The following is a 12,420-nucleotide window of genomic DNA, read 5'->3' as shown; positions in this document are numbered from 1 at the left end:
TTTGCTTCCCTTTGTTTTAAGGACATTTTTGTTTCCATCAAGGGCCCACCTGGATAATTCAGGATACTATCCCGTATCAAGATCCTTAATTTAATAACATCTACAAAGTTCGTTTTGCCATATAAAATAACACTCACAGGTTCCAGAGACTAGAACCTGGATGTCTTTGGGGCCTTTTTCAGGCCAAGTCATAAAACTTTGCAAAGTAGTCCAGAAACTCCTCCAGGTGTCTTGACCTTATCTAAGCCACTTCCATTCCCACAAAAGTAACCGCTATCCTATCCTGACTTTTATAGTCATCACTTCCTTGTATTTTATTGTGGGTTTATTTCTAAATGTGTATCCTTATTTACTACAAATTAGTCTTGTTTATTTCCAAAAAAAATCGTATGAATTTTTAAATCTCTAAAGTTCTGCCTTCAATTTCATTTTCTTACAATGTATCTGTTGAAGATACCAGGACATTTAGTAATCAAGTTTTCTGAAAGTCTGGGTTTTGAAAATTGCATATTTTGGGTGCAGTTCATTAGGTTCCTCTGCCTTTTACATTTTGTGAAAATTGGCCACTGGATCCAGAGATTTAATCAGGCTCAGGTTCTAGTCCTTTGGTACCTACAGGTGGTGTGTTGTTCATTGGGAGGCACATAATGTCTGGTTGTTGCTCTTTTTTTTGTGATGTTAGTTAGTATTCGTTACCTAAATTCATTAACCACTGGGGATGGCAGAAAGGTGATTTGTAGCATTGTCTTTTCCTTTGTATTTTTTCACTCAGTAGTTGGAATATATGTTTCTCTTATCTCTTATGTGGTTACTAGTAATATAGTTCATATAGGAAAAGTAGTATAAATGCTTGATCATTTCTCTATTTACCAGTTTCAGCATAAATAATTGGTGTCCTCTTTTCTAATGTGAAAAACACATTATTCAGGTATATTTAATGGATTGCAATCAATTGTAATTATAATCCTTTGAAGCTCAAAGAATTTGTCACATTTTTGTCAGTGGAACTTCTTTAGGTTGGCTTCTTGAATCCTTTTGAATGAACTACTAGTTGTAGGTCCTATTTAGTGTGACAAGATGTTCCATATTCATTTTTAAATATTTAATGGTTGGAACTTAGAGTCAGATTACAGCCTGGGTGCTATAGGTGCCTTCCTGTGTGGCTTTGTTGATACTCTTCTAGACTTCTTCAATAGGCAGATCTAGGAACACCAACATACATAGACCTCACAGGGGGTGTGTGTGTGTGTGTGTGTGTGTGTGTGTGTGTGTGTGTGTGTGTGATGAGTATGCACAGATTCAGAGAAAATTTTTACCATCTATGTAATTCAAGAGCCAATTTGCCTTGTGACCAGTGCTCCTCAGTGCCCTAGCTGATTGCTACCTAAGTGATCGCTCTCTGAGACTTCTCATATATTAAATCAGAAATTTTGAAACACAAATTACCTTTTAGAAAATAGACTTTTGCTCACTTCTCTGTTCTTTCCATCATTTGTTTTATTCCTTTAATGATTGGAGAGAGTTGCATTGGCCATGCCCTTACCTCTTCATGTAGGCAATTTACAAACATCAAAGAGAATCAACACTCATGTTCCAGAAAAAAAGTTACTCTGAGTGTTGGTTTATATTATGGGATAGACTTGACTCTGTATATACTTATGTTTGTATTAAACATTCAGTTCCAGCCTTAGAATGAGACTTGGCACTATTGAGAATGTCTTGCCAAGAATGCGCTATGAACCCTGAAGACAAAAGACAAATCCCAAATAGAAATTCTGAAATTCTGGAGTAGCTATGTCCATGTCTGCAATTATTAATATTTTTCATCATAGAAAAGACAGTGTTTTATTCAAAGTAAGGTATAAAAATAAAACCTTTTTTGCAATGGCTCGAAATTTCATTGAATCTGTAACTGTAAATGTAAAGATATCTAGCTATTTTCCCAAAGTAAATGATCTTGAGCCTAACAGTTCCTTGAGGATCCCCTTCACAGAATAAAATGTTGGAAATTACAAAAGAGTTCTTTTTTTTTTTTTTTTTTTTGAGTTGGAGTGTCACTCTGTCGCCCAGACTAGAGTGCAGTGGTCGCTCCCGGCCACCGCAGCCTCGACCTGCTGGGCTCCGGCGATCCTTCCACCTCAGCCTTCCTAGCTGGAACTACAGGCACGCGCTACCATGCCCGGCTGATTTTTGATTTATTGTAGAGATGAGGTTTCGCTGCTCAGGCGGGTCTCGAACCCGCAGACTCAGGCAATCCACTCACCTCAGCCTCCCAAAGGTGCGGGATTACAGGCTGAGCCACCAAGTCCGGCTAGGGTTCTATTTTTTATTAGCTGTTGAAACTTAGCATATAGACAGTAGTAAATGTGTCATTTGCACTCTGGCTGTCATTTGAAAGCTTAATATTTTTTAGACTAGCATTTGTTTTTCTTATTGTCTAGTTTAGTAGGTCTCAACCCTGACATGCCAGTAGAATCACTTAGATTTTTACCAATACTGATCTCCTGGATCCAGCCCCAATATTCCGATTTAGTAGTTTTGGGCTTGGACCGAGTGTTCAATTTTTTAAGAGCTCACCCCACGTTTTTAATGTGCAGCCTAACCCTGTCTAGTTAATTTATAAACCAATAATCTCCATTAAGTTTAGCTAGTTCCCATTTGCACAAATACTAGGACTATTTCCTTCAAACCATAGGTAAAAAGAAACCAGTACCAACAATGAAAGCTAAATAATTATATAAATTAATGTCTGTTCTATTGAGCCTGGCATCAATGTGTAAACTTAGCCAAAAGAACAAAACAGAGATTAAAGCCACAGAGCTAGAACTTGAACTAGGATCCCTAATGGAGATTAATATTTTCTTCAGCAGTCTGCCAGCTGAATCATGGTCTAATTAAATAGTTCAGATTTAGTGAGTTTGCATTTAAAGTATTAGCAAATCCGAGAATGGGTAAAGTTAAAATGAGTTAGAATCTTTTCTGTAAATGGGAAGTTAAATTATCATAGTAATTTGATTAAATCATTTTTAAATCTCTCAAGCTAAATCACAGCCTTTAAAGAATAGTTTGAAGTCTTAATTGCTGTTTGTGACCATATCTCTCTGCTATTTGTCCTCGCCTCATTTCCCATGACATCCTATAATATATCTCCTGCCGGGCTAGAGGAGTGCGAAAGGCAAGACTTGGGGTGGGGGCTGAGGTAAATGTGTAACTGACTTCAAGCACTTAAAGATATGCCATGTAAAAAAAGATAATTTATCCTGTATTGTTCAAGTGTTCAAGTAGTTAGAAGCAGGACCCGAGGATGGAATTTGGAGACAGATTTGAGAAAATATGAAGAAGACATTTATTTCTTGCTTGCTTGCTTTTGTTGGAATCTCAAGGCTCGCCCAAGCTGGAGTGCAATGGCATGATCACCACAGCCGGGACTTCCTGAGCTTGATCCTTCCACCTCAGCCTCCTGAGTAGCTGGGTCTACAGGCGTGTACCACCACAGTCAGCTATTTCTTTTTTTTTTGTTGTTTCTTTCTTTCTTCTTCTTCTTCTTCTTTTTTTTTGATAGACATGAGCTCTTGCTGTGTTGCTCAGGTTTGGTCTCGAACCCCTGGACTCAAGCAATCCTCCCATCTCAGCTTTCCAAAGTATTAGGATTACAGGTGTGAGCAACCACTCCCAGCCAATAAAGACATTTCTAATAATTAATTCTATTCTTTGTCAAGTAGAATACACTACATATTTCACACACAACTGGAAATGTCATTATTAGGAATATTGTAAGAAATTGCTGATGAAAATGAAAATTGAAAGAGATGAGCTCAAAGGACAATTTCATCTCATGTTTTTCCTAAGAGAATGTCATGTTCAGTGTTATACATTCTAGCAGCATAATTTGAATAAAAGAAACCTGGTTTAAGTCTGAATCTGACACTTATTACCAATGCCACCTGCCTTCTGGGGCCAGTTCACCAAAAATAGGTGCTTATTAAACAGTAAATTTATTGCTTTTTTATTGACAAGTTGATAAATAGTTATTTTGTTTTAATTTTGTGTATCTCTACAGAGCATAATTCCTATTTTCCCATCCATCTATTCCCCTCTGTTTTCATGTAGAGAGCTAACCTTTAGTCCTAGGAGAGACTGGGTAAGTTCACTGCATCTCCATTCCCTTACATACAAGGTCCTTACTGCAATCTTGTATACCTGGAGACTCACCATTAGTGTGTGTTCATGCCTCCCATTTTCCCTTCCAAGAGCATTTAAGTGCAAAATAGAAAGAAAAAAAATTAGAGCATGTTGTCATCATCTCCATGACTGCTTTTTTGTCACTGACATTACTTAGACAATTTCAGAAATGATATTGTGTGTGTTTGTTTCTAAGAGACGGCACCATGGGAAGTGGATAAGATTGCCATGCTGAGAGGAACCAGACTGGAGAGAAGCTAGGTGGAACAAGCCACAGGGAAGGGCCTGGTGTATACTGGAGACTGTCTTGAGTCCCGCTCCAGGGCACCACTATCAGTACTGTTTTCCACTTTGAAGAATTCCTCTTGTTGGCTCTACTAGACAGAAATTAAGTCTTGAGCAGTAAATACTAATAAGCAACTGTATTCCAGATTACTTAAAGTTCTTTTAAATGTGTCATTAGCTACCTAATGTAAATGATGGTCATTTTACCAATATGTGGTGAAATGATTCAAAATGAGAATATAAATGAAAAAAGCAATAAACAAAATACAAGGAAGTTTTAAAAACATATTACTGATTATATCCATCTATAATTACTTCACCATATTTCTTATTGTGTATTTAGCCACTTGATTTTAAATTATATTTCCTCCCTTTTTGTTCATGTGATCTATATTTGAATTGTATGAAAGATTAGGCTAACTACATACATCTTAGAGCCAGCATTCTCAGAGAACTAGAATTATTAAACATGAAGAATCCCCCAAAGACTCCATTATGTGTAATTAACAGATAAACTGTCATCAGAATCAATAAAACGTGCTAAATGATTCAAACTTGTATATAATTAAGTGTCTGCTTTAGAGCTAGAGCTGTAACTTTTATTTTTTTTCTCCCACATCTCACATTTCTCACAAGAATAATTGTGGCAACCTTGTTAACCCTTTCTTTGCTTGATTGAATTAGATTTTCAAATTAGTCACTTAAGGGCAAAGTTCACCTTCACAAACATGAAAAATATTTCAGAACTCAATGATCTAAAGACACCACTTGTTTTTCAGCAGGGAAGTAGAATATGTAAGGATGCTTTAATGAACTACTACTAGCACATTAAAAATCCTAAAAGGATAACGAATTAGTTGTAATTTCTGTCTAGTGTTAGATTCAGTGTATTTGCGTGGAGTTCTTAAGATCTTAGTCATCAACATTTTTTCCCCCTTTGGGAAATATTGGCGTTTTTCAGGCAAGATCAGAATTTTAAATAACTTTACCTCACACGGCACTTAGAATAATTCTCTGAATAGATGGTCTTCCATAATTGTTGAATGAATGAATAAATATATGAATAAGGCAATGAATAAAATGGTCAAGATTGTAAAGCCTTCTCTTGCTCAGCCTTAAGAGGAACAGACACACATTTTAAATAATAGACCTTTTGTAATAATTCCCATGTTCTACACCAGCATGAGAAATTATCGACTGTAGGGAAATTTAGAGGTGGAAAAACAGCGATTGTAGAAACGTGAGACTCTGAATGAATCACAGCTTCACACTTAGAGAAGTTCAGGATTAATACCTGTCATCTAATAACTCTAATTTTATAACTCTAACTACAGAAGTTTATTTTCATTAATCTAATTATTTATATCTTTTGCTTTGTTGTGTAGACTCCATGCACATAGAAGATGTTGAAGCCGTTCAGAAGCTTCAGGACGTCTTGCACGAGGCCCTGCAGGATTATGAGGCTGGCCAGCACATGGAAGACCCTCGCCGAGCTGGCAAGATGCTGATGACGCTGCCGCTCCTGAGGCAGACCTCCACCAAGGCCGTGCAGCATTTCTACAACATCAAACTAGAAGGCAAAGTTCCCATGCACAAACTTTTTTTGGAAATGCTAGAGGCCAAGGTCTGACTAAAAGCTTCCTGGGCCTTTCCATCCTGCACGTTGAAAAAGGGAAAATAAACCCAAGAGTGATGTCGAAGAAACTTAGAGTTTAGTTAACAACATCAAAAATCAATAAAGACTGCACTGATAATTTAGCAGCAAGACTATGAAGCAGCTTTCAGATTCCGCCATATCGTCCTGATGAATTTCTTTCTACTTTCTCTGACATCTTCTATTCTCCTTTCCCCCCTCATGTTGCTTCTTCGCCCCCTCCTTTCTTTCCCCTTCCCTCATTTCTTGGCTTCCTTCTACTAGTTCCCTCTCTCCTTTATTTCCTTTCTGCCTGCCTTCTTGCCTTCTTTTTTTTCTGCTGCTCTCTCCTTGTCTTTTCTCATTCTCCCTTTTTTTCTAAAAATTAAATAGCTTTAGTTGTAAAAAAAAATTCCTCTCCTCTCGTCTTCTCTCCTCCCCTCTCCTCGTCCTCTCCTTCTCCTCTCCTTCTCCTCTTCCTTCTGCTGCTGAACTTTAAAAGAGGTCTCTAACTGAAGAAAAATGGAAGCCAGCCCTGCCAAAGGATGGAGATCCATAATATGGATACCAGTGAACTTATTGTGAACCATGCCGTCCCCAATGACTAAGGAATCAAAGAGAGAGCACCAACGTACCTAAAGTACCGTGCAACATAAGCGAATTGACTGAGTGCAGTATTAGATTTCATGGGAGCAGCCTCTAATTAGACAACTTAAGCAACGTTGCATCGGCTGCTTCTTATCATTGCTTTTCCATCTAGATCAGTTACAGCCATTTGATTCCTTAATTGTTTTTTCAAGTCTTCCAGGTATTTGTTAGTTTAGCTACTATGTAACTTTTTCAGGGAATAGTTTAAGCTTTATTCATTCATGCAATACTAAAGAGAAATAAGAATACTGCAATTTTGTGCTGGCTTTGAACAATTATGAACAATAATGAAGGACAAATGAATCCTGAAGGAAGATTTTTAAAAATGTTTTGTTTCTTCTTACAAATGGAGATTTTTTTGTACCAGCTTTACCACTTTTCAGCCATTTATTAATATGGGAATTTAACTTACTCAAGCAATAGTTGAAGGGAAGGTGCATATTATCACGGATGCAATTTATGTTGTGTGCCAGTCTGGTCCCAAACATCAATTTCTTAACATGAGCTCCAGTTTGCCTAAATGTTCACTGACACAAAGGATTAGATTACACCTACAGTGACTCTGAGTAGTCACATATATAAACACTGCACATGGAATACAGATCTGTAGAATGATCAGGAATGCACCTCTTTACCTGGGAGGTACAGTTGCCATATGATTTCTAGCTGCCACGGTGGTTAGGAATGAGATACTGCCTGTTTGCAGAGTTACAGACCTTGTCTCAGAAGGAGCTGTGAGCCAGTATTCACTTAAGAGGCAATAAGGCAAATGCCAGAATTTTAAAACATAAAATCATCAAAGACAGCAGACGCCTGACCAAATTCTAAAACCTAATCCATATGAGTTTATTCATTTAGGAATGTTTGTTTAAATTAATCTGCAGTTTTTACCAAGAGCTAAACCAATATATGTGCTTTTCAACCAGTATTGTCACAGCATGAAAGTCAGTCAGGTTCAAGACTGTTAAGAGGTGTAATCTAATGAAGAAATCAATTAGATGCCCCCGAAATCTACAGTCGCTGAATAACCAATAAACAGTAACCTCCATCAAATGCTATACCAATGGACCAGTGTTAGTAGCTGCTCCCTGTACTATGTGAACAGTCTTATTCTATGTACACAGATGTAATTAAAATTGTAATCCTAACAAACAAAAGAAATGTAGTTCAGCTTTTCAATGTTTCATGTTTGCTGTGCTTTTCTGAATTTTATGTTGCATTCAAAGACTGTTGTCTTGTTCTTGTGGTGTTTGGATTCTTGTGGTGTGTGCTTTTAGACACAGGGTAGAATTAGAGACAATATTGGATGTACAATTCCTCAGGAGACTACAGTAGTATATTCTATTCCTTACCAGTAATAAGGTTCTTCCTAATAATAATAAGAGAGTGAAACTCCAAACAAGTATTCATTATGAACAGATACACATCAAAATCATAATAATATTTTCAAAACAAGGAATAATTTCTCTAATGGTTTATTATAGAATACCAATGTATAGCTTAGAAATAAAACTTTGAATATTTCAAGAATATAGATAAGTCTAATTTTTAAATGCTGTATATATATGGCTTTCACTCAATCATCTCTCAGATGTTGTTATTAACTCGCTCTGTGTTGTTGCAAAACTTTTTGGTGCGGACTCGTTTCCAAAACTATTGCTATTTTGTGTGCTTTAAACAAAATACCTTGGGTTGATGTTTCATCAGCCCAGTGCTAGGAATACTGTGTATCTATCATTAGCTATATGGGACTATATTGTAGATTGTGGTTTCTCAGTAGAGAAGTGACTGTAGTGTGATTCTAGATAAATCATCATTAGCAATTCATTCAGATGGTCAATAACTTGAAATTTATAGCTGTGATAGGAGTTCAGAAATTGGCACATCCCTTTAAAAATAACAACAGAAAATACAACTCCTGGGAAAAAAAAGGTGCTGATTCTATAAGATTATTTATATATGTAAGTGTTTAAAAAGATTATTTTCCAGAAAGTTTGTGCAGGGTTTAAGTTGCTACTATTCAACTACACTATATATAAATAAACTATATACAATATATACATTGTTTTCACTGTATCACATTAAAGTACTTGGGCTTCAGAAATAAGAGCCAATCAACTGAAAACATGAGATGGAGATATGCTAAAAGAACAAGATACGATTTTTAGTTTTCAGTTTAAGTGACTCTCAGCATTACAAAAGAGTTAAGTATCTCACAAATAGGAAATAAAACTAAAACGTAGATCTAAAAGAACTGCACGGGCTTTAGGGTAAATGCTCATCTTAAACCTCGCTCGAGGAACTTTTTTTCAAGTTTCAAGCAAGACCATTTACTTAATGTGAAGTTTTGGAAAGTTATAAAGGTGTATGTTTTAGCCAAATGATTTTAATTTTTATTTTGCTTCTTTTAGGTTTGTTCTTATTTAAAGCAATATGATTGTGTGACTCCTTGTAGTTACACTTGTGTTTCAATCAGATCAGATTGTTGTATTTATTCCACTATTTTGCATTTAAATGATAACATAAAAGATATAAAAAATTTAAAACTGCTATTTTTCTTATAGAAGAGAAAATGAGTGTTGGTGATTGTATTTTAATTATTTAAGTGTCTGTGTTTACCTGCCTAGGAAAACATTTTATGGCAGTCTTATGTGCAAAGATCGTAAAAGGACAAAAAATTTAAACTGCTTATAATAATCCAGGAGTTGCATTATAGCCAGTAGTAAAAATAATAATAATAATAATAATAATAAAACCATGTCTATAGCTGTAGATGGGCTTCACATCTGTAAAGCAATCAATTGTATATTTTTGTGATGTGTACCATACTGTGTGCTCCAGCAAATGTCCATTTGTGTAAATGTATTTATTTTATATTGTATATATTGTTAAATGCAAAAAGGAGATATGATTCTGTAACTCCAATCAGTTCAGACGTGTAACTCAAATTATTATGCCTTTCAGGATGATGGTAGAGCAATATTAAACAAGCTTCCACTTTTGACTGCTCTTTTGTATTGTGTTTCTTTTTTCCCCCCACCAAAGAACAAAATCAATAAACATTGTTCTTTGTTGCTTCCATTCAAAGAGTATCTCTGAGTACCTGTTTCCTAAAAATAAAGTAGGAGTTTAAATAAGAGCTATATAAAGGCTTGTCAGAATGAATTCTATGGTGCCAAGAGACATTTTGCATATTTAAGAGTATGCAAAGTGTCTCATGGCACATTAGAATTCATTCTGACAAGCCTTTATATAGCTCTTATTTAATCTTAAAGCATCTCCACATCATCCTGCATTACTCAAAATCATCGCCTCTATGTCAATGTCATAACAGAAAACTTTCCCCCTATTTTAAGATCGTATTAAAACCTGCTAGAGATACCTATTATTTTCCTCTACCAACAATTAAATCATGCACTCGCAGCAAGCTCATCAGCAAGCTGCAGCCTGTGGGGAGCAGCAGTGAAGTTGCTGACCAGATTTCCTGAATGGGAAGTCAACGGTAACATTTTAGAGATCTGTGTGAATTAGGAGGGGGAGCTGTCTTCAAATTCCAGAGAGTTAAACAGCATTGCTGACAGCAAATGCCTTCCCCTTGCCTTTTTACACTCAGAGAGGTTACAGCCCTTGCTGCTCAGGGTCAAGCTGCAGCTTCCACTGGACCCTCCTGGAGCCATCACCAAAGTGCTAATATGTGCTTTCTTGACTTCTCTGAGTATTTTGAGGGTGTTTTGTCATTGTGTTTGCCCACCATATTTCTCACCTTTCAGAAGTGGCTGGTTCTCTGGAGAAGCAAGCTGATGACAAAAAGGCCACCAAACTGAATCGGTTTTAGGGGCGGAAGATTACCTAAATCACTAAGATGCACTTGCTAGTGGGATAGTTCAGCACCATCTTCTATTTTAATGCGCTTCGAGTGGCAGCAGCTCAACATAGAATCAGACATGTTTTACTTTTTGATATTTTCAAAGTGGGTGGGACTGAAACAATGCAAGATACAATCCTAAAAGGACAAATCAAGCTGAAATCTTCAATATGGGTTACACACATATACAGACTTTTAAGAACTCGTATAAGGATTCTTTTGGTTTTTTAAAATAATTTGAATTGTTACAGGGCAACTTTTCTAGCACTGACATATTTATCATGGATACCTCAGGTGTAAGAGAAAATAAAGTAGATTTGACATTTCAGCATGTTGCATTTTTCAATATATAAACAACAAGTAGCTCTTACAAATTGGGTATATATTTAAGGGATCACTTTTATTTTCACTAGTTGTTTATAAGCATTTGTTTTAAATCAGTGGTTTTTAAACTTGTTTGCATATTGGAACCACCTGGGAGTGTCAGAAATTCATGATGCACATGTGCCACCCACAGAGATTGTAGTTTCACTGACCAGAGGTGTGGCCTGGGCTTTGAAATACTTAGGAAAGATCTCCAGGTGATTCTATGTGAAGACAGGATGGAAAACCGTTGCTTTAAATTTTTATACCTTTCTCACATAAGACAGGAATGTTTTTAAAAACCAAAAACTTCTATACATTGGCTCTTGACATTTGTCAATGTTTTAGAATTTTTTTAAAAATACAAAAATATTTGATTTTTTTTCCCTCACAAACCAGTGAAATACGCTTTGATTGTTTTGACCTCTCCAAAACACATGGAGAAGACATTTTGTTTGATGACTCCCAAGTCACATCTTCTGGTTATAGCCCGTATAAAAACAGAGAAGGTGGCTCAAAAACTTGTGTGCAGAATATCTCACAATCCTTTTTTTTTTTTTTTTGTCTTGCTTGTTTGATTCATCAATGTTCTTTGAAATTAATTTAGGTGTGGTTCAAGATACCTGTGTTTCCCTACTAAAAAAACAAAAGAGCAACAAAATCAGAAAATTTTGTTTTCTTGGAATTATTCCTGATACCTACCTATATATACCAAGTTGCTGATTTCAGTGATAGTGAGAAGTAAGATAGAATACTCCATTCTTGGGGGGCTACAAAAATTTTAGGTGCATTTTGCTCATTATAAAATCTAACTTGTGATTAACCTGAAAAAAAAGAAAGAAAAGGAGATGTATGCTTGAGGTGTTTGTTTCATCCACAAAGGTTTACGTACTAAATGAGTAGTTCCAGGTCAGCGTGCCTGGCCCTTTCAAATGTCTAAGTCTGGCTTCTCCTGCCCCTTGGTACTGTGGAAAAAACAAAATGAAACAGGAAACAGTAGATTGATTGCATGTTGCATCTTATTATGAAACCAAATAGAAAAGAAAAGAATTTCAAAATATAATCCTCCTTTCCCAGGAGTATTTGTCTTGTTCTTCATGAAGTTAAAGGTCTGAAATAATGTGACCATCAGGGGCTCAATGTTGCATGTCCATGCCAGTTGGTCCAAGGGCTTGTTATGATGGTAATGACCTACTGAAACGTGAGCTTGGATTGCAACAATACAATTTCTACTAGCTCACCCGCTGGGAGAAATATTTTATTATTGTCAAATATCCTCTATAGAGATTTGTTTTGCCTGTTTCTGTTTAAATTAAATTCAAAGCAGAACTGCATTACTATTTCTCTGGAGTATATTTCAGATAAACAACTAGTCTCAAAATTTAGGATTCCTAGCTAGTTCAAATTTGTTTATTAGCAGAAAAATTACAATAGGTGACACCAT

The 12,420-nt window shown here is 36.1% G+C and overlaps 1 protein-coding gene across 8 annotated transcripts in view; it reads left to right on the top strand.

The window, feature by feature from the left end:
* The window catches only part of ESRRG (estrogen related receptor gamma), a 442,062-nt gene extending 432,305 nt beyond the window's left edge, over window positions 1-9,757 (top strand). For all 8 annotated transcript variants that reach the window (XM_008068383.2, XM_021717735.1, XM_021717732.1 and 5 more), the window contains one exon: window positions 5,853-9,757. In XM_008068383.2, the coding sequence (XP_008066574.1) occupies window positions 5,853-6,097 (245 nt within the window). In that variant the 3' untranslated portion in view covers window positions 6,098-9,757. The remainder of the gene's footprint in view (window positions 1-5,852) is intronic.
* Window positions 9,758-12,420: the final 2,663 nt, after the last annotated feature.

This window comes from Carlito syrichta, unplaced genomic scaffold (genome assembly GCF_000164805.1).
Source record: "Carlito syrichta isolate Samal-C Ts95f unplaced genomic scaffold, Tarsius_syrichta-2.0.1 Scaffold310619, whole genome shotgun sequence".
In the NCBI taxonomy this organism is placed as follows: Eukaryota; Metazoa; Chordata; class Mammalia; order Primates; family Tarsiidae; genus Carlito; species Carlito syrichta.
Note: the sequence above shows the minus strand (reverse complement) of the source record. Positions and strands in the feature narration are given on the sequence as shown.